Source organism: Saccopteryx bilineata, chromosome 1, assembly GCF_036850765.1.
Source record: "Saccopteryx bilineata isolate mSacBil1 chromosome 1, mSacBil1_pri_phased_curated, whole genome shotgun sequence".
NCBI classification, from domain to species: Eukaryota; Metazoa; Chordata; class Mammalia; order Chiroptera; family Emballonuridae; genus Saccopteryx; species Saccopteryx bilineata.
Window position 1 is genome coordinate 240,330,072 of NC_089490.1, and position 25,413 is coordinate 240,355,484.

Sequence of the window (25,413 nt, forward strand, 5' to 3'; positions counted from 1 at the left end):
GTTACCTCTTCATTATGACAAATGGCCGTGTGAGTAACTGAGCCGGTGGTCATGATGACAGGTGATGAAGGTGACAACTAAGAGACCTGCATCAAACTGCTCTGGGGTGGGGTCGTGGACAGGGCCAGGTGGCCGTGCTGGGCGTGGGGGACAGCGGCCCCTCTGCCAGCTTGGCGGCCACCCTCCATGCTGGCACTTCCTCGTGACTCCCGGCTGCACAGTGGCCATGGCACTGTGACCGCTTCAGAACGCCGTTGGCGCACCATGGCATTCCAGCATGTCGGGGGGCAGTGGCTCAGCTGTTGAAGGAACGCCGTGGGGTCAGAAATGCCCATGAATGGGCAGCTGTGCAATGGAACACGTCACATGGGCAGGAATGTGCTCCATCACATGGGAGTCCAGTCTGAGGGCAGGGCTTTTTGGGCAGGAAATAGAGTCTCTGAAACGTAATGCTATGTCCATAGTCCAACTGCACCAGAGGTGGGCTGGTTGGAGAACCCTTCCAAGATGTCTCCTCCACTCCAGTTCAGGGCTTCCATCGAGGTCTCTCGCCAGCCCAGAGCCCCCTTCCTCTCCTGGGGGGCACCCCTGCTGGATCACAATAGGTAGATACAACAAGAGGAAATCGGGACAGCAGCAGTGGTCAAAAGGCTGGAAGACACTTCTCCACCTGATGTTATATTTCACTGGCCTCAGAGGGGGCAGATGGGTCTGTGGGGAGGAGAGCTTATGAACAACCAAGTGAGGGAATCCTCCACAGGGCTGGTGACTGGAAGGATCCAGGCTGGCCGAGGTGGAAGGGAGAGACTGCTGGGTCCCCTCCACAGGAAGACCTGAGTTTGTCCCTAAGACAGTTACAGTCACAGTCAAGGGGGGCCTGGCCGTTAGAGCTGGAGACACCCTGGATGCCGGGAGCTTGCTCTCTTGAGGTTCAGGGGAGCTGTCTGGCTCTCTAATGGGTCATCGGGCCAGGGGTCCCAAGAGGAAGCCAGGCTATCAGCACAGAGGGCACAGCCTCATGTGTTTTCCTTAACCTAGGGTAACTGGGCAGCATCTGACCCCCCCTCCTGGTCTCTGGACATCGGTTTTGCTGGGGCCAGGAAATCACAGGAAACCAATCTTGCATTGGTGTTGTCAGTGGTGGTTAGACAAGCTCCCGGGGGCAGCAACTGAATCACCCTGCCCCCATGATACTGGCCGATGCCTAGATGCTGAGGGAGGGACGTGAGGCCAGCCCACCTCCCAGAGGCAACTTCACCTCTGTTCTCAGAAGACCCTCGCCGCCCTCTGGAGCCGAAGAGGAGCCAGACCATGGCAGGTGAGAGGAGGGAGGACCAGAGCTCAGGGTACCTCAGGAGCTCACCTGTCCCTGCTTCTTCTGGTTTTGACCCTGGTTTTGAGTTATTTTCCTGAATAAAGGATTCAGAGACACCCCTGCAACCCTGTGCGGCCCTGCTTCCTGGGGAGGGGCCCCTCCCATGTTCCTTCTCCAGCTTCTCCCCAGGACAATCTCGGGGTATCCCAGGGGCCCCATTTATGCTGCTGGAGGACCACTGGCAGACCCCCTAGAAAATGCTGATGCACCTTCCCACCAGCAGGCGCTGCAAGAGTTTGTCCACCCAGCGCAGGGATAGTAAGAGCACTCTTGCTCCTGGGGTCAGCGCCCCACTGTGTTGAGGGCTATCTACAGGGTGGGCAGGACTCATCTCCCTTTCTCCATGTCCTCAGGGAAGATCCTGAAGAAGCCCACCATGCACGGGGTGACCCTCCGGCAGCTGGTGGAGGAGATCCCCCCAGGATGCAGCATGCCAGACTTTGAGCAGAAGCCTGTCACCATGGCACTGGCGGAAGGTGAGGCCTGGGGCTGGGGGGGAGGTAGGGGGAGTGGGAGGATGGGGAGGAACTGCTAAGGGGACTCCGCTCCCCACCTCCAACATGCACAGCCCTCATCCCCAAGTCTGCCACCAGCCACACCACATCTGCTGAGGAATGAGCACACGCCATGCTATTCGGATTCAAGACATTTTGTGGTCCAAGGACAGGGAGATGCGGAACTAGGAACAGGGAGAGGCCCCACCCCACCCCACCTCCAAGCCACTTCAAGGGACATGGTCCAAACTGAGTGCATTTGGACTCCTCCCAACCCCGGGCTCAAAGCTGGGCTCAGGCAGCCCTTTGCAGAAGGCCAAGTGAGAAAAGTGCCCGTCAGGGTGTGGAGAAAGAAGGAAGGCCGGTGGGGGATGGGGGGATGCCCATCAGTATACTTCCCCAACACTGTGGCAAATTCCAGTTTGTAAGCTTCTGGTATGAAAAGACATGGTACTTTATTTTACTAAATCTGACTCCAAGTCCTCACTCAACAAGATCCTGAGAAACTCTGTCTCTTGTCTTTGGGAAGGGCCCTTGGGAGTTTTTACATTCTCAAAGGAGGAGATATTCCTGGGGGTATCTGAGGGGCCCATAAGCGGGAGCAGGTTCCAGGTTTGGGGTCTTTCTGAGGCTGGAGCCCCGTGTCTCAGACGAGCTCCTCTGGGCACCCAAGGGCCATTGCTTTCCAAGGCTGTCACTCCTTCTCAGAGAGTAACACAAAACCCACAAACAACTCACCCCCTTCACAGAGCTCCATTTGCAATGAGAGACCCCTCCCTCTTAAGCCTCACACATGACGGACTGGCCCTCCCTCAAGGACCCTGGCTCCTGCCATGCAAAACCAGGCGGGGATGCCTCTGGGCCGCAGGAGACCACTTTGCTCCTCACCAAGGGCAGGCATCGTAGGAGTCCCTGAGTCTGGGGACAGCAGCCAGGCATCCTGCCCGAAACAGGCAGTCAGGATGCCTACAGCAAGAGAATGACCTTTATTAACTGCTCAATAAAGTGTACTGTCACCCTCCCCTCCTGCTTCTCCCGCCACAGGGAAAAATGCCATCCTCCGGGCTGTGGTCTGTGGGGAGCCCTGGCCCGAGGTTCGCTGGCAGAGCAGCAAGGGGGATGTCAGGGACTCCAGCAAGTACCAGATCTCCTCCATCCCTGGCAGCAAAGACCACGTGCTGCAGGTAAGACCCCTCTCTCTGCCTCGATGGGCATCCCTGTCCCTGCCTCGACATCCTCCGGTTCCTGGAGGACCAAGAGGTAGTCCTAATCAAAGTTGAGTCTACTCTGTTCTGCAGCTCCAGGTGGCCTGAGCCAGGTGTGGACCTGGCAGGCTCACAGGTACCTCCGCTGATCACCTGTGAGTGCTGTAGACTGAAGCCAGAGAACCCAACCTCAGGGTTCAGGCTGCCGGGTGGCCATTCCTGGCCCACCCTCTTGGGGAGAAGAGTATCTTCTGTGCACCCATCTTTTTTCATCTGCAAATTGGGGTGACAATGGGATCTGATTTACTGAGTCTTCATGAGTGTCGAAGGTTTCTGTCCAGTGTGCCCCCAAGGCCTTGGCCTCCAGTGAACATGTAGTCGGTGTTGGTCAACAGGGGTAGTATTTGTAGCTACCAATCATGGAATACCTACTATGTGCTGGGGCCCCGGACTAACCATTTGCATAGATTATGTCACTTAATCCTGATCACCTGCTTCTTGAGGTGTTGTTATTCTCACCTTATAAGTGGAGCAACAGAGGTTCAGAGAGGTTAGGTAAACTGCCCAAGGTCACACAGCCCGAAATGCATGACGAGATGGCATTTAGCCCCAGATCCGCCCGACCCTGAAGCACGAGCTCTTTCAGCCTCCGGTGGCAGAAGTTGGTTCCATGGTGCCCCCATGGTGGTCTAGGTTTGCTTCAGGCTCTGTCCTTCCTGCTGACGACCACTAGCTCTGAGCACGAGGACGTGTCTTTGTACCCCTCACCTGTAGCCATGTGTCGTAACCGAGGAGGGGACAGCACTAGCCCCATTCCCTGCCCTTGGCCTCTCTGCAGATCAACAAGCTGACCGGCGAGGACACGGATTTGTACCGCTGCACGGCAGTGAACCCGTACGGAGAGGCCGTGTGCTCGGCGAGGATCACCGTCATCGAAGGTGCGCTTGTCCTCCACCTGCCTCAGCTGTGCTCAGGCCACTGGGAAGCCCGAGGGGAGTCAGAGGCCTGGCATGGTAGGTGGAGGGAAGGAAAGACCGAGGAGGGCGTAGGTGATGGAGTCAGATTGTGAATGACAGCTCCCAGGTGAGGGAAAGAGCAGCTGCCCCTTCAGCTGTGGCTCAGTGGTAGTCCCCAGCGGTCACGTCCCCCACGTAGGCCACCTCCCTGGCCCTGTGAGTGGGTCATCCCTGCATGATATGCTAAGCTGCTGGGATCCATCTTAGTCATGCTAAGGTGCTGGGGTATGAATGTGTATGACAGATAGACCAGACCTTCCACCCCCCTCGTCCCTGCTGCTGGGCTGCCACCACACCTCAGGGGACAGGGGGAGGTTGGGGCACTGGTACTCAGTCATTCTTAGAGAGACCGTCTGTGTGTCTGGCTTCTCTCCCTGTCTGGTCTGTTCACACTGACTCCCTCCTCTCCTTCCTGGTGATCCAGTTGGTTTTCGGAAGAAACGGAAGAGGCAACCGGAACCCCAGGAGGGTAGGTGGAAGGGCTGTCAGCGATCTCTTTGGGACTTTAGGGGATGGGCTACTCCATGCCTGGCACTCCCCAATTGGTCAGGACCCCATGGACGCCTCATGGGTCCTCATCAGTCCATAGGAGGGCCCCCTTTGAAAGCTCAGCTGTCAGCCACGCGAACCACACATCCTCCTTCAAACCCCTCCCCACCCACCCACTTCCTACAGGAGAGCCTCGCCTTGGCCCCTTGGGTGCCCATCCAGGGGTGGGGGTCTCATTCCCATTCCTTTTCCAGACCTCAAGCAGGAGCTGATGGGGTTGCGGAAGACGCTGAGGAAGAGGTGGGTGTGGGACTGTCCGAGGGGGCAGGGGTACTGCGGCCTGTCCCCTGCTGCTTCCGCGAGCACGTGGGGCCCAGCCCCCTCCTCCCCTTGCCTCTGCCTGGAGCAGAGGCAGGGAAGTTAGACTGCAGTGCTGGAGGGAAGAGGGGTGCAGGGAAGGAGGCATTCTGGAGGCAGCTCTGCCACTTCTGAGCTCTGTCCTGAGTTCATCGTCGCTCCTCTCTGGGGCCTGATTCGCTCCTTGTTAAAACGGGTGTTCTACTAGAACTGGGATTTTGAAACATTTTTTAAAGCAACAGGACGGTAGCTCCCAAAGGCATCTTGCTCGGAAATCCACAATGTAAGTTAGGTGTGGGTTCCTCCTGGGAAGCCTGGTCAGTCCTGGATCCCAGTCTGTGCATCTGTCCGTGTTCTCCTTGGGTGCTGGGGAGGCAGCTCCCCAGTGCCCTCGGGGTGTTGGGTTGTCGGCTTCTGAGGCTCCTCGGCCTCTGACCTGCGGCCCCGCCTCCCAGGACCCCGCCTCCCCACAAGACAGATTTGGACCAGAAGCAGATACTGCAGCTGCTGATGACGGCGGACCGGAAGGACTACGAGAGGCTGTGCATTAAGTACGGCATCGTGGACTTCCGCGGCATGCTGCGCAAGCTTCAGGAGATGCGCAAGGAGCAGGAGGACAGGATGGCGCAGGTACCCTCGGCTGTTTGTGCATGCGCCCAGGAGCTGGCCTGGCACCAGGCCTTGGGAAACCCAGCCAGGTGCAGGGGCCTGCTCTCATCCAGCACCCCTGTGTGGTGTCTGGCCAAGGACTCAGGCTTGCAGGTCCATGTCCTGGCTTTGAAACTTGTCTCTGATACTAAGTCTGGGCATTGGAAGAGCTAGAGCCACTATGTCAATTTCCTTACTTGTATGTTATAGTCGTACCTGCCTTGCAGGGCTACAGAGCAGGGTTATGAGAGGGTGTACTGACAGCACTTAGCCAGGTGCCTGACACATAGCAAGGGCTTCCTGTCAGCCATCACCATCACCACCATCACCATCACCACCATCACCATCACCACCATCACCACCATCACCATCACCACCATCACCACCATCACCATCATCACCATCACCATCACCACCATCATCACTGTCGTCACCATCACATCACCATCGTCATCCTTACCACCATCACCACTATCACTGTCATCACCATCACCATCACCACCATCATCACCATCAACACCATCACCATCATCATCACCACCATCACCACTGTTACCACCACCATCATCACCGCCACCATGGTCATCACAGACCTTGAGGACCAGCCTTATTTCCAAAGGCTTCCAGTGAAAGGAATTTTACGGTTCCCATTGACACTCTCATCCCGTGTCTTATAAACTGTACAGGAAGTTCTTTCCCATGTTAATTAAACCTAACTATGGCCCAAATCTAATTTTTCTTCTGGAAACCCCAAACAACTAGTTTTCATCATCTCAAAGTGGCATTTTATCAAATCTCCCATCTAGGGCCTCAGCTCTCCCTCCTCTAAGCTTTCTCATCTGCTTTAACACAGGACCCAGCACAGGGCTTCACACACAGTAGGCACTCAACTCCTTTTTTTTATTGAATGAAATAGCAAGCAAACACCAAGCTCTGCTGCGTCCTTGAGGTCCCTGTAGCCCTTGGTCCTTTCTTTTTGCCCCTTCCCAACCTCATGTCTTATTTTGGAGGATTTTCTTCTTCATGGGGCTCAAGGCTGCCATTCAAGTGTGCATGCATGTTTGACTGGGGTTTAGGGGGTCTGGGGTTTGAGGGGTTGGAGTGCCCTGAAGACAGCTCCCCTGATGGATGCGTCTTCCCTAGTACATCGACGACCTCTCCAACTTGAGGCACATCAATGTCACCAAGGATGGGGTCGCAGTCTTTGAACTGGACCTGGAGCTCAAGGATCCTGAGAGCAAAATTTACCTGTACAAGGTGAGGCCAGAGGCCACTGATAGGAAAGGGCTCTGGCAGGGGTGCTGGGGGTCCTGGGGGCAGGAACTGTGGTCCCCTGGGTCCCCCTGTGGGAACAGCTGGAGTGCACAGGTGGTAAGCACTATACCCTGTGGAGTTCCTAGTTGGAGCAGGTCAAACCCTGGTTACCACAGAGACCTCTTACTCCTCACAGGGCAGGCAGGTTCACCTGCCAAACCATGGGGGTCAGAAGTGGTTCTCAGGAAGTGTACCCCCTTCCCGCTAAGCTCTCCCTCCAGAGACTTGAACATCCCTGCCTGGGATCCACGAGTAATTGCCCCTCAACCAGCTGGGCCCTGGGGCAGGTGGGAGGGGCCGCAAAGCACAGCGCTAGTTCTGTGGTCAGACCTGTCCTGGCTGTGCCTCAGCTTCCTCTTTGGCGACACGAGGGTGCCATAGGACCTAGCTCAAAGCATGCTGAAACGATAGATGAAATACTGCATGATTTCTTCCCCTTACTCTGCCCCTGACCACCTCTGCCTACCACGTGTCCTTGACCCCCACATGGCTGTTCCCTGGCCACCCTGGGCAACACTGTGCCCCCAGGCCCACCCCGGCACTCCTCAATCCATGTCTTTCTCTTTCTCGTCTCTCCCACACCCATAGGTCTACCTCTTTCTAACATACATTATATTATCTATTTATGATGTTTGTCATGTGTCTCTCTCCCCCATAAAATCTTAGCTCCCTGGGAGCAGGGGTCCTTGTCCATTTTATTCACTGATGTGTACCAAGCACCTAAAGCGGTGACCCGCACTCCATGGGCATCTCGGTGTTGGGTAATTTATTCTGTGGTCAGAATAGTGCACATTCCTAGAGGGTTTATTTCCCTCTGGGCCTGCCCTCCACCCCACCCACCCTGCCTCCCCCTACACTGTCCCCTTTAAGGTCCAGGAACATGTCATCAGATGCCCAAGCTGGTAGGAGATGAGTACTGGCTGTTGCCAGAGTGAGATTGGGGCAGGAGGTTCTGGGGACTCGCTGAGGCCCTGAACCTCCTCTTTCTCCCCTGGGTTCAGGATGGTGAGTCGGTCCCCTACAGCTCCGACCGACACGCCAAGCGCACTATGCGGAGGCTGGGCAAACACTACCACTTCCAGATCCAGGACCTGTGGCCCGAGGATGCCGGCATCTACCAGGTCAAGGTAGAGGACACAGAGGTCTTCTCCACAGAGCTGGAGACCAGCGGTAGGTGAGCTTCCCTGCGGAAGCCAGAGTGGGGCTGGTCTGCTGGGGGGCAGGGGGGGGGCTATGGCAGTGCCACAGGTGGACAAAGATGAATGTGACCATGAGGGCAGGGAGAAAGAGGATCACACATGCCGGGGGGGGCAGGGTTCCATGATGACAACCCGTTTTCTGAAGTCTCGGCCAAGGTCAGCATTCTCTGGGTTCTGCTGAGCTTCAGCCTAGACTGTCACATAACCCCTTCTCCCGACCTCTTGACGCATGTGAGCATCTCCAGCTCAAACTGAATGTGTGCCCTCTGGTGCCCACGCCTTCCCCGTGCCCGACCTTCTCTCCCACGGCTCCTCAGCAGAACTCTCTCCCTGGGTTAGGCACACCATGCCCCATACAGATCTCTGCCTTCCTGCCTCACATGCCCTCTCCCCTGGAACTGTCTCTTCTTCTCTCCCTCCCTCATCAAACCCTGTCCCGTCCCCACGAATAGCTGCGTGTACACCACACTGAGCCCCTCAGGGGCCACTGGGGCAGAGGAGAGGTCCGGGGAAGGAAGCTGAGGGCAAAGCGTGCAGGGCTGAGCCGATGGAGGACGTGGAAGGGGCGACCTGGGGTGGGAGAGGCCAGGGCTCTGGGGGCCACAGAACAGGGTGCAAGTTCTGACAGGGCCACCTCTTGACCAGGCGAGACAGGCAAGTCATTTATCTTTTGAAGCCTATGTTTCCCTACCTGTAAAAAGGGACAGAATTGTGCCTGCCTCGGAGGTGACCATGGGTCTCAGTAAGGTGGACATGTGTAAAGCACCAGGATGCAGCTGCACATTGGTACTCTCCACACGTCCACTCTGCCTCAGGATACACTTTTGGGTGTGGAATTATGGAGTTCCAGAGTTGAAAATATACTCCTCACAAAAATTAGGGGATATTTCAAAAATGAATATGAAGTGATAAGATATCCCCTAAGTTTTGTGAGCTGCATAGTCTTTCCATTCACATCCTCATTGTAACCCTGGTGACCAACATGGGGTCAAGAGGTGACCCATCCAAGGTGGCACGGGACTGGGTGGCTGAGCTGGCCTGAACCCAGGTTTCTGAACCGCCAACCCCATCACGTCGGGTCGGTCACCCTGCATCCCACGGCCACGCTGACAGCCCCATTCCTACTTCCTGACAGCCATCCCGCCCAGAGTGGTGGTCCCGCTGGCTGAGGTCCACTGCAAGGAGCAGGGTAACGCAGTCTTCAAATGTGTTCTCTCCAATTCCTGCCCCAATGCCACCTGGAATTTCAAGAACAAGAAGCTCAAGTCCAGCAAGAAACATGAGGTGTCCGTGTCCCCAGACGGGCGGACCCACCAGCTGGTGGTGAAGGGGGTCCGTGTGTCCGACATGGGTCCTTACTCCCTGGACGCAGGGCTCTACTCCTCCAGCGCCTGGCTGGTGGTTGAAGGTGAGTCAAAGGGCACCCTTGTCTCCCTGCACCACTACTCCCAAGGCCGGACGTCAGGCCGAGGAGGGCACGCGGAAGGCCAGGCAAGGGCTTCCTCTGGTCAGTTTGCTTAGGGCTGTCTTGACCCACTGCCATGCGGGGCCGCACAGCCAGTCCTGTCCTCTGCAGTGGCCTCTGCTCTGCTGGGCCTATGAGATGGCTCTGGGGGCATAGGTGGTCAGCTTGTCTCTCTACTGGGGAAACTGGGGATCAGGAGGAGCAGTTGGGTTTGCACAACCAACGATCGGCCTGATTGAATGGGTCTTTTCTCTGTCTCTCCACGGGGGCGTTGACCTTTCACCAAAGAGGGGAAGGATAAAGATCTTCTGACCACAAGTGCTGACTACCAAGTTCAGGGCCAAGAAGCCGCAGCCTCAGAAGCCGAATCATCCAAGAGCACCACGGGCAGGAGATGGGGATCACCCAGAGAGCAGGGCCCCTCAGGGGGCACCCTAGAGGGGACCAGCCTAGACAGAGGGGGCTTTGGTGGGCATGACTACTCCTTGATGGGAGACGAGGGGGCAGCTGACACAGCCTGGGGCCCTGTGCAGGCAAGAAAGGGACTTCTGGAAGCCGACGGAGATAGAACCACACTTCCTGGGGAGAACCAGCTCTACAGAGAGGGGGGCTGGGACCCTAGCCTTTCAGGGGGGCCTCATCCACAGGGAGAGGGCGCAGGACCAGGACTGGGCCTCATGGAAGGTCAGCAGTCAGATCGTGGCAGAGACAGTGATGGGGACAGATACGGCGGGCCAGCAGGAGACTGGGAGGCTGGGTCCCGGCACCCTGTGGCTGGAGGGCTAGGGGGCAGCGAGGAAGGAGAGGAGCACAGGGAGGACAGTAGGAGCCAGCTGCACAGGCAAAGTCCAGGGCAGTTCTGGGGGGCTCCGCAGGGGCCTGGGACAGGAATGGGGGCCTGGCAGGGCTCACAGTCTGGTCCTGCAGGATCTGGGTCAGAAGGGGCAGTAGTGGATATGTTATTGCAGGGTGACAGCCTGGGCGATGTAGGAGGTGAGGGTAGTCTGAGCAGAGAAAGGGGGAGCAGAGCGGCAAAGGCCACCTGGGGCCATTGGGCCAGCCTGGGGGAGTCTGGGGACAACATGGTGGCAGGAGGCCCTGGTGCCCTGGGGTCCCCCGAAGGAAGGGGATCCCACTCCAAGGTGGGCAGGGGATCTGAGACCTGGGGTTCTCAGGGACATGGTGGTGAAGACCGTGGGGAAGCAATGGGCTTTGGGGGCCCAGGGTGGTCTCTAGGACAGGCACCTGCAGACAAGGGCTTCCAGGACCCTCTAATGTCTGGTGGCAGAGAACTCCTTCTGGGCCAGGGGCATTCTGAGGGTTCACAGCAGGAGGCAGACCACTGGGGCCCAGGAAAACCTGTGGGTGGGGGAAGGGGCTACACAACTAGCCCTGGAGGCCCAGGAGGTCCTGGAGGCTGGGAAAGGGAGGGCCAGGGGACAGTGGGGGCTTTGGGGGACACAGGGGACGGCAGAAGCCTCCAATATTCCCAGAGTGGAACAATAGGTCAGAGGGGAGCAGGGGGTACAGACAGAATGGAGGTGGAGAGCACAGGGCTTAAAGAGAACATGGGGTCCAGTGTCAGCCCAGCCGGGGCCCACCCCGAGACTGGAGTGCTGGGGTCTGGAGGAGGAAGAGGGGGCATGGGTGGTACCCAGGTCCCCGGGCTCATGAGGTCTGGTCAGGGGGCCGATGCCAGCGGCCACGGGCTGGTCGGGTCTCAAGGCCAGGGTGCTCAGGGGCCCTGGGGGACCCTGGGAGGCACAGATGGAACTGGAGGTCCAGGGGCTACGGAGTCTAAACCAGGCTTCTGGAGTGAGACCATGAGCCCCAGAGACGGAGGACCCGGGGATGAAGCAGGCTTTGCGGGGTCCAGGTTCAGTGATGGCTCAGGGCACTTTAAGGGAACAGGTCCTGCAAGTGGGGCTGGTTATGGTGGTGACAGCTCAGGGGTGCCAGGAGAAGGGGGCTCTGCTCACAGGGCTGGGGCCCCTGGCAGAAAGGAATCTGAGGAGGGGGCTGGCTACAGGGACGGCTCATGGGTGCCGGGAACCCAAGCCGGTCATGGTCCTGCCCGGAGTGGCCCTGGGACACTTGCTGGTCTCCCAGGTGGCTCAGGGAGCCCAGATGGAGGGCTCAAGCAGGGAGCTGGGGGGTGTCCAGAAAGCTGGGATGCCTCCAGAGGCCAGGGGGATGCTAGCCCTGGGGGAAGACATGGTTCCAGTGGTGGCCTAGGGAGCCCGGGGACAGTGGGACCTGGGGGTAGAGGTGATCTCGGGGTCTCGGCAACAGTAGAGACTGCAGGGGACAGACAAGTGGGAGCAGAGCCAGGGGGCTCTGGGAAAACACAACCTTGGGATCTGGCTGTGGACAGTGGGGGCCTCCGAGCCCCAGGCACAATGAGGGCCTTTGGAGGAGGAGGCCGTGAAGACAGCCCTGGGGGTCCGGGGTCCATGGAGCCAGGCTCTCTGAAGGCATGGGGCCAGGGGAGTGGTGGGGAAGGGACCAGGGGCCTTGGTGCTGGGGCCCCTGGAGCTGGAGCTGATTACTGGGATGAGTCCAGGTGCCCCAAGGCACAGGCTCCTGACACCGGGGCCAGTTGTGAGAGCCAGTGGTCTCATGGGTCCAGCAGTGTGCCAGGTTATGGGGATGGACCCGGAACTCCAGGTTTTCAGCAAACCAGAGTCCGAACAGATTCTGGAGCAGAGTTGAGGGGTCTGGGTCCTGGGGGGATAGGGTCAGAGGGGAAGGCAGGCCATAGGGATGGGATGGGGGTTGCTGGGGGAAGGGGGTCAGTAGATGGGGCAGGTTGTAAGGATAGAATTGGGGGTCCTGGGGGAATGGGATCAGTAGATGGGGCAGGTTGTAAGGATGGAATTGGGGGTCCTGGGGGAATGGGGTCAGTAGATGGGGTAGGTCGTAGGGATGGAATTGGGGGTCCTGGGGGAATGGGGTCAGTAGATGGGGCAGGTCGTAGGGATGGAATTGAGGGTCCTGGGGGAATGGGGTCAGTAGATGGGGCAGGTCGTAGGGATGGGATTGAGGGTCCTGGGGGAATGGGGTCAGTAGATGGGGCAGGTCGTAGGGATGGGATTGGGGGTCCTGGGGGAATGGGGTCAGTAGATGGGGCAGGTCGTAGGGATGGGATTGGGGGTCCTGGGGGAATGGGGTCAGTAGATGGGGCAGGTCGTAGGGATGGGATTGGGGGTCCTGGGGGAATGGGGTCAGCAGATGGGGCAGGTCGTAGGGATGGGATTGGGGGTCCTGGGGGAATGGGGTCAGTAGATGGGGCAGGTCGTAGGGATGGGATTGGGGGTCCTGGGGGAATGGGGTCAGTAGATGGGGCAGGTCGTAGGGATAGGATGGAGGGTGCTGGGGGAATGGGGTCAGGGGCACAGGCAAGTCACAAGGATAGTTTGGGGAGTTCTAGGGGAACGGGGTCAGGGCATGAGGCAGGTCACAGGAGCGGATCTGGAGGGTCTGGGGGAATTGGGCCGGAGGGTGAGAAGGGCTGCAGAGATGGTTCTGGGAGCCATGGGGTAACAGGCTCTTTGGCTGCAGTAGGTCATGAGGGTGGGCCCAGAGGCGGAGAGGCTGAGGGGCATGGGTCAGGGCACAGGGCAGCATCAGAGGAGTCTTATGGTGACACCAGCTCCACAGGTGGCCCCAAGGACAGGGGACCAGGGCTGGTGAATGGAGCTGGTCCTGGGATGGGCTCCCGGATGCTGGGAGTGGTAGGCATTGCAGCCGGACAGGGCTCCAGGGTTGGACCTGGGGGCTCTGCCACCTCAGAGATTCCAGGGTCTCCTGGGGACAGAGGGGCTCCCAGTGGGAAGGGTGGACCTGCAGACCAGGCAGGAGGCATGGGGGCTTCTGGCAGTTCTGACAGTCGGGGGGTAGAGGGTGACACCTGGGCAGGAACTGCTGCTCCGGAATCCAGACGTGATGGGGACTTCCGGAAAGCAGGCCCAGGGATAGCAGACAGACGAGGAGCTGCTGGCCAGGGGGGACTGGGGTCTCAGGGAGCAGAGGACTCACTACTAGGAGGCAGGAGGACAGCAGAGGTGTCTGGGACAGGCACAGGGCAGGTTCTAGACAGTGGCCAGATGCTTGGGCAGAGAGGCAAATTCACTTTGGGGTCTGCCAAGGGGCCAGGAGCTAGAGATGCTTGGGCCCAGTTTGAACAGGGCCACGCAGGAGCTGGGAGCCAGCCCACCGGCTCCAAGCTGGGAGATGCCTCGTCCACTGGGACCCAGGGAGGACCAGAGGGCTCCAGGGGCCGGGTAGGCGCTGCAGGCCAAGGGGCAGCTAGCAGCGGGCAAGGCCTGGCGTTCCCAGAAAGCAAGGATTCAGGTCCGGGAAGGGACAAGTCTGCTGGCTCAAGGGACTTGGATGAAGACTGGGATGGCCCCAAAGGGCCTCTTGACAGCAAAGCCTCGGGAGAAATATACAGAGCCACCGGGGGTTCAGGTTCCCAGCTTGGCAGAGGACAGAAAGGGGAAAGAAAACCCCTGGGGAAGCAGGGGTCCCTGGAGACTGAGACCAACAAGACTCAAGGTCCAGGGGCCCTGAAAGAGGGCAAGGGACAGGAAGCGGCAGAGTCTGGTGTGTCGGACAGGAGAGCTGGCTCCCTGGGGAGTAGGTCCCAAACACAGTCAGGACCCAAGGTTAGAGGCGCAGAGAGAAAGGCCTTGGATGCAGCCAGAGGCAGGGGACAGCAGCCTAGTGAAGAAGACACGGGGCACCCTGAGGAGACTTTGCACGAAGACGGGAGTTTGCAATCTCCGAGTCGTCTGGGCAGAAGGAGAGGCGGCACAGAAGGCAGGCTGGACATCTGTGACCAAGGGAAGGACGCCGCCCAGAGTCCCCGATCCAGACGCAAGCCCGGTGCTGGCAGTTTGTTTGAGGAAGCCCGAGGTGAGTGCTCTTGGCCCGGTTGGCTCCAGTGGGGACCCTGCACACTGGGGTGTCTGGGGTGGTCCTGGTTCTGCCTCCAGCCCTCCATTTGGGGAGGGGTCTTCTCCCTGTCCTAAAAACAGCCGGCTTCTCGTCTTCCTTGTTCAGGTAGAATCCAGGCCAAGTGACCTCAGGGTCTCCTAGGCATCTGTGTGGACACACAATGTCCAGAGCACAGAGTTGTCAGACTAACTCTGTGGGTCACCCAGACAACCCATCCCAGTGACTCAGGGTGCTTCTTCCACCGGGCACCCCAGATCTGCTGCACAAGCCCAGCCCCCCGAGGAGAATGGCAGGGGGTTGGCTCTGCTGTCCTTGGCAGAGTGCAGGTGGCAGGACCTGTTGGCCTCCCAGGGTGCCATGCAACCTCTGTTTGTATCTTTCCAGCCCCCCTGGGCCACTTCTCCCAAGGCCTGGTGGACACAGAAGCCAGGCTGGGCGAGGCCGCTGTGCTCTCCTGCATCCTCAGCCGCGACCTGGGGCCTGGGACCTGGTTCAAGGATGGAGTCAAGGTACTAGCCCCCCATACTCATACCTCTACCAACCAGTCTGGGGCAGGTGGCAGAGGGCAAGCCGAGAGGACCTGATGGTTTATTTGTTCTTCATTTCCCTAATGCAACTGGGAGTTTCCACAGCCAGCAACTTGGTAGGTTCACAGCACACAGGATTTTCGACTCAACATGTGTCCCGATCACTCCTCCCCCGGCCACACACCCCTTGCTCTCAGCTGCCCCAAATGCCTTTTCTGTCCCAACACCTGTTGATTGCTACGCATCCTTTAGGCCCCGCACAAAGCCCATCTTGTCAGCCTAACCCAGCAAGATCTCTCAGCCCTGGGATGGCCATCTGTCCTCCAGTCTGGCTGTCACCTGGCAAGGAGACATGTCACAGCACTTCAGGGCCCGGGCCCGGCATCAGCAGCCCTGATGTGGCCTCTGGTTCCATCTGTGACAGGGGCTGACAATTGTTCCCTACGGCATTAGGCTATAGTGACCGACCACTCTGAGAGGCCATGGAGCACAGAGCGTCAGCCCGGGGCTGGCCGCGATCACACTCCATTCACGCCCGTGTCGGTGGTTCCTGCGGTTGCATCAGCAAACGCCCTGGTTGGCTGGGCCTGGGGGGACTTTGGGCTGGGGGTGACAATCTCCGCTCTGGTCTCTTTCCAGCTCAGCACCCAGGATGGACTCATCTTTGAGCAAGATGGTCTGATACACAGGCTCCTCATCGCCCACGTGCAGGAGACCCAGGCCGGAAAGTACGCTTTTGAAGCTGGTGACCAGCGGAGTGAGGCTACCCTGACCGTCCGAGGTGAGGCCCAGCCGCCCGTCCTCGGCACCAGGTGATAGGCCAACCCCCCTCATGTGTGCTGGTCTGCAACCAGCGTCTAACTCATCCTCCGTCAGAGAAGACGATTTTAAAATTCCATGTCAGAAAGTCCTTGTTGAGGTCCCTGGACCCTTCTGCTGCCAATGGGGTCATGTCCCCGTTAGACCTCAAGGGGTGGGGAATGGGGTTCCTACTCTTAGCCCAAACTCTGGTGTCCTTTGTCTCTGCCCGATGCCTGGTGCCTTGGCCTCTTTGACCCCCATCTTGCCCTGTTTCACCCCTAGATCCCCCCATCCTCACTCCAGACATGGCTGACACACTGAAGAAGCCCCTGGTGGTCAAGGCTGGGAAGCCTCTGACAGTGAAGGTCACCTTCCAGAGCCGCCTCCCGGTTCAGGCCTCCTGGACAAAGGATGGGGCCGAGGTGGATGGCACCAGTGGCAGGGGGGCCAAGGTGGCCCTGGGTGATGACTTTACTCGGCTCTGCCTCCCCAGCGTGGGCAAGAAGGACAGTGGCCAGTACTGCGTGACACTGAGGAGCAAGGGCGGCTCTGTGCAGGCTGAGGTCACCCTGCAAGTCATAGGTGCCCACCCTAGCCTCCCTGTGTGTCCCAAGCTCCGATCCCCCTAGCTCCCAGATGGCTGTTTAAGATCCCAGCCTGCCCATCCCCTTCCCCTCCATAGACAGGGTGGAAGAAGCAGTTTCCATGAGCCCAGAGCAGGGAGGAGGGCCTGGTTGTGTTGACACTGCTGAGGGGTGGGGGATGGCCCCTGGCATGAGCAGGGCAGTTAGGCTCAGGGCTAGTGCTCTCCATGGTACCTCCCTGGACATGTATGTGAAAGTGTGTGCACATTTATGCATGTGTGTGTATGTAGGCATGTGTCTGTGTGTGTGTGATGGGGTGAAGACCAGAAACTTCTCTAGGCCACTGCCTGAGGCTCTTGGGGGTTCCGCCATGGCAGGGTCATCTGCTCACTGGGGTCCAGCATGGTCCCCTCCAGCCCCTCTGATGCCTCCTCTCTCCCTGCTCCTCTCCTGGGTCCCAGACAAGTCCCAGCCACCTCAGGGTCCCCTGGAGGTGCAGGACTGCCGGGGTGATGGTGTCAGCCTCCACTGGAGGCCCCCTCGGGACGACGGGGGCCGGCCCGTGGAGCACTACTTGGTGGAGCGGCAGCAGGCCGGCCGGAGCACATGGCTGAAGGTGGGCGAGCCCCCTGCGGGCAGTACCAGCCTCACTGATGCCCAGGTGGAGCGGGGCAAGAAGTATGCCTATCGTGTGCGGGCAGTGACCTCCGAGGGGCCTGGGGAGGCCCTGGAGTCAGAGGAGGTGCTGGTGGCTCCTGAGGGTGAGAGGACAAGCTGGGGCGCCCTCTGTGCCCAAGGGGGGACAGTGAAGGGTTATGGGCCCTTGGAGGACATGGGGGGGAGACTCCTCATTCCAGTGTCACTGGGGATTTGGAAGTAAGATTGATGGGGTCTTTCCCCAGCTGTGGCTCTCTGGATGCAGGGTACAAACACACAGAACCCACTCTCAGGACCCCGGGGTGGGGTGGCATCGTCCTCCCAGATGCCCCATCTGAAGTGTTCATCTGGGGCCTCAGGGCTGGCTGGACCCCAGGCCATTGTGTTCTCGTCACTCCTTAAATAGCCAGAACAGTATCCCTGAGCACCTGGCTTAGCCCCTAGAACTCCCAGGAAGAGACAGAGTGTGGCACATCCCAGATTCCCACCCCATCCTCCAGGACCTTTCTCTGGCCTCTGGCTGACCGCACTGTCTCTGCCCCCAGTGCTCCCCGGGCCCCCTCCGGCCCCGACCATCGTGTCAGCCTCCAGCAAAAGCATCACGCTGACTTGGATAGCGCCTCGGGGCCCCGGTAGCGCCCACATCCTGGGCTACCTGATTGAGAAGTGCAAGAAGGGAAGCAACACCTGGACACCAGTGACCGACCAGCTCGTGCCTGGTGAGCGGTCTGAGGGACATCTTCTGGCAAGTTTTGATTGTCATCACTGAAGTGGAGGTGGGAGGCGGGGGGGTAGTGACATTAAGTGAAGAGGCCAGAGATGTTTCCAAACAGCCGACAACACAGAGGACGGTCCCGCCTTGCCCCTGCCTCCCAGCAAAGAATCACGTGGCTAAAATGTGTATAGTGCTGAGGGCGAGACCCTGGTTCATGGGTGTCTCGGGAAGGGAGATGGAGATGGAGCTGTTAGCCCTGTCCCTCCGCCTGCCCTTGACCTTGGGCTGCTCGCTCGCTCTTCTAACCAGATCTCAGCTTTCTCAACCACAAGATGAGAGGCTGTGTCACTTGTCCATGACTGCCCAGTAAGTTAGTAGCAGGGATTCAGGGGCCCCAATGCCCTGAGCAGCTCTCTCTGCCTTGGAGGGACCTGAGTCAACCCCCGCCGGCTGGAGCAGATGGCTGTATCAGGGCCCAAACTCTGTCCGTGTCCCCGTCGCTGGGCACTAACATGATGGGCCTTTCACAGAGCGGAAGTGGACTGTGACAGACTTGAGGCCTGACTGTCAGTATGAGTTCCGGGTCACGGCCGTGGCTCCCTCCGGCCCCGGAAAGCCTGGGCCCCCATCGGATGCTGTCTTTGCTCGGGATCCCATGAGTAAGTAGGGCAGCTACCCAGGAGGGGGGTGGTGGACATGAGCTGGGCACAGCTCTGAAGCCGGCAGGACAGGACAGAAGGCTGCAGGTCACATCTACAAACTGAGACCAAATAGGCCCAAATGCCAGGCAGCAGGGATTAGAAGTGCTCCCTCCCCAGGTGATGTCACTCATTCTTCACCCACCTGTCCCCTCCAGCAACCATTTACTCACCTGTGTGAGGGGTCATTATCCCTGTGGTGTGGGTGGAGGTCACAGTGGAACCTCATGTCTCTATCCAGAGGCTGTTTGCTCCCTGCTTGTTGAGTTCGCACAACCAGGTACTGGGACCAGGTGTCCTAACCCGGCTCTCTGCCCTTGAGAAACTTCCCGCCTAGAATAGCATCTTCCCGTGCTTGGTCTCGGGAGCAGCAGGGCACAGACATTGTGAGAATGACAGCCACAGGGAGAGGTCTGTGGCCAAAGAGGTCTGGTGTGTGCCCTGTGAGATCCCTGGTCCTACAGGAGAGAGACATGCCCTGTTTCATGTGACCTAAGCTTCCCAAATTTGAGCAGAGACAACATTTTCCACAAAAACAACTATCAAAGACCTCACTGGGAGGCACACAGCCTGGGGCCACGCAGCACTGGACTCTCTCCATGAAAGGCAATGGGGACAAAGAGCTAAAGAGCTTAGAGCTCGGGATAAAAAGATACAGAATTCTAATATTTGGGGTCTTGGAGCCTAAGAAGTCATCCACTGAAACACCAGATCTCAGGGGAAAGGGGCTGGCAGGGAGCTGCATAAGTAGAATGAGTTGGGAAGGCTTCCCGGAGGAGGTGCTATTTCTGGCATTCCCATGGTGCTTGACCAGGACCCCCCGGGGCCGTGAGGGATCTCCGAGTTACCGATACGTCGCACACCAGCATCAGCCTGTGCTGGTCCCGGCCAGACGCTGAGGACGGGGATGAAGTGCAGGGGTACGTGGTAGAGCTGTGTGTCTCAGACAGCCTGGATTGGACTCCGTGCCATGCGGGCACCGTGCTGGGCACCACCTACACAGCCAGGGGGCTCCGGCCCCGAGAGGGCTACTTCGTGCGGGTGATCGCCATCAACGACGGGGGCCGCAGCCCCCCCACCGTCCTGGCCACGTTAGTGCATGCCATGCCCGTTTCTGGTGAGTGCCACCTTCCTCCTCAACCCCTCTTGAGGGGGACCTCTGGGCAACCTCCCTGTGCTCGCCGGCCCAAGAGCCCCTTTCCCAGCTTAATCAGGTCACACCTGTTGGGCACCGACAATGTGCCAGGCCCTTTCAGAAATGGGTCCTTGTTACAACTCCCCCAAATCCCAGAGGATTCATATCTGTGTCCCCGGTTTACAGACAAGGTACTTTGCCCTGGGTTTCACGACTCTCTGCGGCAGAGACGGGATTTAAACCAGGTGACCGACACCAAAGTGCAGCCCCCCAGCCCCAGGGTGGGCAGCCCGGGGGGTTCACACTCAGGGTGGAGGAGGCCAGGCTGCCTGCTCTCGGCTACTGGGCTGTCCCGCTCCTCAGCCTGTGGGAGCAGCTGACCCTTCTTCAACTGATCAGGCCATCGTGGGGGCCCCTTGTTGTCACGGTAACAATTAGGGAGCCATGGAGGTAGGAGAGCACACAAGGTCCCGGGACGTCATCCTGGCTCTGCCCCATCCCTCCTGTGTCAGATCAGTGGTCACCTGGCCTGCAGACAAAGGGGACAGGTGACAGTCTCAGTATCCTCCTCTGTTCCGGCTTAACCTAGGCCTCTCCTTCCAGCCCCCTCTCAGCTCCTGGGGAGCCACCTGCCCCATCAGGTCGCAGCCTTCCCCCTACCCCACCCCTGGCCCCAGCTTTTCTTGTTGGTGGCTGGGGGCTGGGGCCCAACTGCAGAAGGAAGTGACAAGACATCTTTTGTGTTGCAGTCTGTCCCAAGTTCCTCCTGGACTTCAACACAAAGGACTCACTGATGGCCAGAGTGGGGGACACTGTCCGAGTGCCTGTCCCCTTTGAAGTGAGTGTGTCTGTCTATGGATGTGGGAAGGGGGCCCATTGCAACCAAGGGGGGTAGGTTCAGCCTAGTGGTTCCCTTCCGACAGGGGCTTGTGCTGGACATCAGGCCAGAGTGAGAAAGGAAGGAGGGTCCAGCCCCCACTTGCGCCCCCTCCCCGCCAGCCCTCTCAGAACCCTCTCCTCACCATGTCCCCCACGGGCCCAGCCCCAATGTCCTGGCTGCCACAGAACTGTCCCTTCCTCATTTCCTAGGCTTCTCCCCTGCCGGAAGTGATCTGGCGGAAGAATGGCCTGCCCCTGCCGAAGAAATGTATAACCTCCACCGAGGATGGATTCACCCAGCTTCTGGTGCCCGTGGCCAGCCACTCAGACAGTGGCGTCTACACCGTGGTGCTGAGGGGCCTGCAGGGGGAAGAGGCTACCCACACCTTCTCCCTCAGGGTGGCAGGTGAGGTGGGCCTGGGCCAGGCACTCTGGATGCAGCCTTGACCCCAGGTCTAAGCTGTCCTGCCTCCCAGGCCTGGCCATGCAGTGACCTCACCCTAACCCTCCTACTTGCTGAAGACAGAAAGGAGGGGGAGGCCCAGGGCAGTCTGAGGTTCACTGGTCTGCTGCCCAGGAACTCAGGGACAGTTATCGAGAGCCCCGGACTTCAGTTAGTGTTCACTTCAGTCGCTGGGCACGATCACCCCTGCAGCCTCACTCAGAGCCATAGGAAGAGCTGCCTGTGATTTCTTCAGGGGGTGAGGGCTGCCCTCCACACACCCACCTGGGAGTCCTGTCTGGAAGGCAGAACAAACAACTAACGGGGTCTCTTTCCTCGGCCTATGGAAGCCTCTGCTCTGGGCACGCCCTGGGTCATCTCACTCACAGGTCCAAGTGAAGGCCCCACCCTCCAGAGAGAACTGGAGATCCTGTGAGCTCTCTCTCTGACTCCAGCTTCTGGCAGAGCAAGAATGCATCCACCAGAAAACATGGGGACCTGGGAGGGCCACGCAGAAGCTCACGGGCATTGTCAGATGCCTTACTGGGTCCCCCAAACTCAGTTCCTCTGGCCTCTCTCCCGCAGCGAAGCCGCAGTCGCCCGGGCCCATCTGTCTGCAGGAGAATGTGCCTGGGACAGTGACGGCCGAGTGGGAGCCCTCTCCGGACGAGGCCCGTGGCGTCCCGCTGCACTACACAGTCCTGACACGCACCTCGGCACACAGCCCCTGGCGCGAGGCGGCCGACCGCGTCTATACCAACCGCTTCACCCTCCTCAGCGTGGTCCCTGGCCATGAGTACTACTTCCGGGTGGTGGCCAAGAACGAGCTCGGAGCCAGCGAGCCCTCTGACACCAGCCAGCCCTGGTGCATACCGCGGCAGCGAGGTGAGCCTGGACGATGGGGTGTGTGGGGGCCAAGGCCACCTTGGCACACGTGGCCGGAGCATGTCTCCATGGATAGCTGGACCCGGAGTCCAGCCGGTGGCCCGAAGCTGTTGCTTTCCACCTCCTGTCCAACCCACCTGCACTGATGTCCTCTGTGTCCCCGACTTTGGGGGGTGGGGGATCATACCTCTGTGGGGAGCATGGGGGGGCTGTGCATGTCTGTGATTCCAGGATGCCTTCGAGTGGCAGGCAATAAGGTTTATGCTTCTCTGAAAACAATGTATATTTTCCAGCCAAATGGGGGAGGGAGGAAGGGAGGAGAGATCTGGAAAAAGCAATTTATAAAACCAAGGGCATGGTTTCACCTTTCTAACGCACAAACACGTCTTGGAAGGTTCCACACCAAAAAGTGAGCTTGTGTTTGGCTTTATTATTTCTCCTTCTGATTCACTGTGTCTTAGCGGGTTCACAGTGGGTATGTGTTAGCTTGTAATAATAATAATAATTATTATTATTATTATTTTTAAAAATCCTTAAGGTACTTATAGAAAGGATAGAAAAGGCAAACCTCAGGGGCTGCGTTTGCAGGAAGGAAATGCTGGCATCCGAGCAGTACCTTCCCTCCCGACTGTCCCCAGCCAGCCTGTCTCACTTCTGACACTCCTGTCTGTCCCTGGCCCTATCACAGACAAGCTCGCGGTGAAGGCCACCACCTACCGGGAGCCCAACCTGAGCCAGAAGCCCTGGTTCTTGGTGACCCTGCGGTCCCACCTGCTGCCCTCAGGCTGCGAGTGCTGTATGAGCTGCGCTGTGGGCGGCTGGCCCCAGCCCCGTGTCACCTGGTTCAAGAACGGCGAGAGCCTGGAGGGCAGCCGTGCCGTCTATAGCATGGACACGCTGGGCGTGTGCTCGCTGGTCATCCCCAACGTCACTGCCGAGGACAGCGGCCTGTATAAGGCCGTGGCCGAGAACAAGCTGGGCCAGGCCGTCAGCACTGCCTCCCTCTTCGTCATAGGTAAGCAAGGCACCACCCCGGTCGAGGCTGAGCTTGGGAAGGGAGGGGAGTCAGAGCTGTGACCACCTGCCTGCTTCCGGGGGCCAGTCCTCTTCAGAGTGATGGGGACGCCAGGGTTCTCTGAGTCGCCACCTGTGGACCCTGTCATTGAACCTGGCCATCCCAGGCCTTCAGTGGTCCTCCTGGGACCCTGACTTGCTCATCTATACACAAGGCGTTTGGACTACATTATTGATGAGCAGCTGTTGGCATGAGATGCTCCATGTCCCACACCTGCGTTCCCCAGGATGGCCTTGTGACACCTTTCGGCAGGTGAGAGAGAGGCTTCTCCCATGCCAAACTTTTGTCAATGTGCCCAGATCCAGACGTTCCATGTCCAAGGCCACACTGACTCTCTCCTTGGCAAACTTCTTTTTAGTATAACGAATAATCTATGTTCATAAGAAAGCATTTCTCCCCCAATAGTACTTAAACCTCTTATAGTGTGCATAGCCACACAAATAAATAAGGAACCCTGAAACATTTTTAATTATCTTTGGTGCACAATCAGACCTCCAGCCCTGGTCCAGCACTCCTCTTTTCTCTGTACTGTCTGTGGCCAGACATTCGGGGGGGCCCCTCAGAGGCCCGGCTGGTGCACGTGCTTAGTACCTGGTGGTTGAGGTTGCCCAGGGATTGAGGAAGGGACCTTCCTGAGCTCAGAGAGCACCTGGTGGCTGTGGACTTGAACCCTGCCCCCAATGGCAGAGCCCTCAGGCCCCCTGTGGGGTGACCTTCACACCTTAAAGGCATTGGAGGCAGCTCCCCCTTTGGAACCAGCCGGACTACCTGGTACTTTGTGTCTTGCAGAATCCAGCTCCTAGCACCACCTCACCCTGAGTAGCTCTGCCTGGCCACATAACTGCAGACGAGGACTGACACCCAATGCCTCAGCCCTGACCCCCATACTGGCCTGGGGAGCCAGTCCCGAAGGATGGAGGACACTGCCCAGAGCCCCCGGTGACAAGAGGGAGGGGCATCTGGGGAGGTTCCAGCAGAAAAGCATGGAGTCCTTGAAGAAGAGGAGGAAGAATCGGGGACATTCGGCCCCCCGGCCCCAACCTATGTCACTGAACAGGATGACAGCAAGCCACTTCTCACAAGTTGGGCGTTTTTCTTGTCCACGCAAGGAGACCCAGGGAGAACCTGCCTGCAGAGTAGAGGCTCGGTCCTCGGCTCCTGAGCCGGGACCCTTCGGGGGAAGAGCTGTGGTCACAGCAGGGAGGAGACAGCAAGGGAGTTCAGAGGCCCTGGGTGGAGACGAGGGTCGGGAAGGCACAAGTGTGTGCAGAGAGGGGACTGCTTTCTGTGCTTTTCCTCATTAAAAGATTAGGCCAATGTAGGCACGTCAGATGCAAACCGATTGGATGTTGGTGTGTTGGAAGACAGAGCAGAGCTTTTAGCCCGGGCTCCTTGGGTGGGGCGGGGGTTCCGGGTTGTGCAAAGAATCAGGTCAGAATCGGGCTGACAGCCAGGCCAGAACAGGCCATGGCGGGAGGGCCGCCCTGCTCCTAGGCCGTGTGTTTCCAGTGTGCTCCGGCCGTGCTGGGCCTGGGCCGCCCCCCATGTTTCAGGCATGTGCGTCTCCCCAGCTGTGCTCCTCTGTCCCAGGGTGACGGTGACGGGCACAGCAGGCAGCTCACAGCTTGGGCTGCAGCCAGGAGCCTCCCCAGACCCTGTGAGGAGGGGAGGTGTGACTCCTGTCCTGAGATGGGCAGGGGGCAAGGGACAGGGAACAGGCAAGCCTCCTCTGAGTCCCCAGTATCAAGCGGCCTGCCACCCCAGTCTTGACCACCAGGTGATGCCACAGGCTCTAGAAGGTGGCAGAAGGAGGAATCTGGGGATGACCCAGAGGCATGGGCACAAGGAGGAGAACGGAGGGGGACTGGGGGCTGGTGGGGGCACCAGCAGACTCTCGTTCCCTCTGTGCTCTCCTCCAGATCTGTCTAAGGGAGCTTCCTGCTGGACACAGGAGCCCTGGACAGGCCTGGCTGAGGGACCTGGATAGCCCTCGCCCCTAGCCACCCTCCATGGTCCTCAGCCTGGGGTCTCCCAGAGCCAGGGCTCCATCTCTAGGCGTCCCTGGGAGGGTTTCAGAGTGGAGGTCAGGAGGCAGGACACTTGGAGGGCTGGCGTCTTGGACAGCCTGTTGATGTCCCAGCCTGGGGTCAGGACAGTGAGTGGGACCTGCAGGGCCCAGGCTGACAGGTCCTCTCCTGCTGCTTGGCTAGCTTACCTCTCTTCAGCATCACCATCCCTCCTGGACCTTAGCCAGATACTAGACTGCCCCCCACCCTGGCTTGCTGGACACAAGATGCCAGGCCCAGAGCAGACCCTCCCCTCTTCTTCCCGAGTCCAAACCTGGGGTCTCCCTGAGGTCAAGGGGTGGTGCAGGGGCACAACCAGGGTGAACCCCCTCAGGGATGGGGTTCAGATGGCATGGAAAGGTGGACTGCAGAGTGTTCCGTCAAGGATGGGGTGCAGCCATGACCAAAAAGGAGTGAACATGGCTGGT

At 58.9% G+C, this 25,413-nt stretch overlaps 1 protein-coding gene across 1 annotated transcript; it reads left to right on the plus strand.

Moving 5' to 3' along the window:
- The first annotated feature begins 1,273 nt into the window (after positions 1 to 1,273).
- IGFN1 (immunoglobulin like and fibronectin type III domain containing 1) lies at positions 1,274 to 24,157 on the plus strand. The gene is made up of 23 exons (XM_066252733.1): positions 1,274 to 1,318; positions 1,729 to 1,851; positions 2,914 to 3,053; positions 3,913 to 4,012; positions 4,515 to 4,559; positions 4,834 to 4,879; positions 5,392 to 5,566; positions 6,728 to 6,841; positions 7,900 to 8,068; positions 9,233 to 9,505; positions 9,851 to 14,479; positions 14,906 to 15,030; positions 15,688 to 15,829; positions 16,132 to 16,431; positions 16,895 to 17,194; positions 17,636 to 17,809; positions 18,336 to 18,464; positions 19,318 to 19,620; positions 20,388 to 20,476; positions 20,728 to 20,923; positions 21,545 to 21,844; positions 22,533 to 22,859; positions 23,709 to 24,157. The coding sequence occupies exons 1-23, from the start codon at positions 1,312 to 1,314 to the stop codon at positions 23,720 to 23,722; spliced, it is 8,220 nt and encodes a 2,739-aa protein (XP_066108830.1). The 5' UTR covers positions 1,274 to 1,311; the 3' UTR covers positions 23,723 to 24,157.
- The last annotated feature ends 1,256 nt before the right edge of the window (positions 24,158 to 25,413 follow it).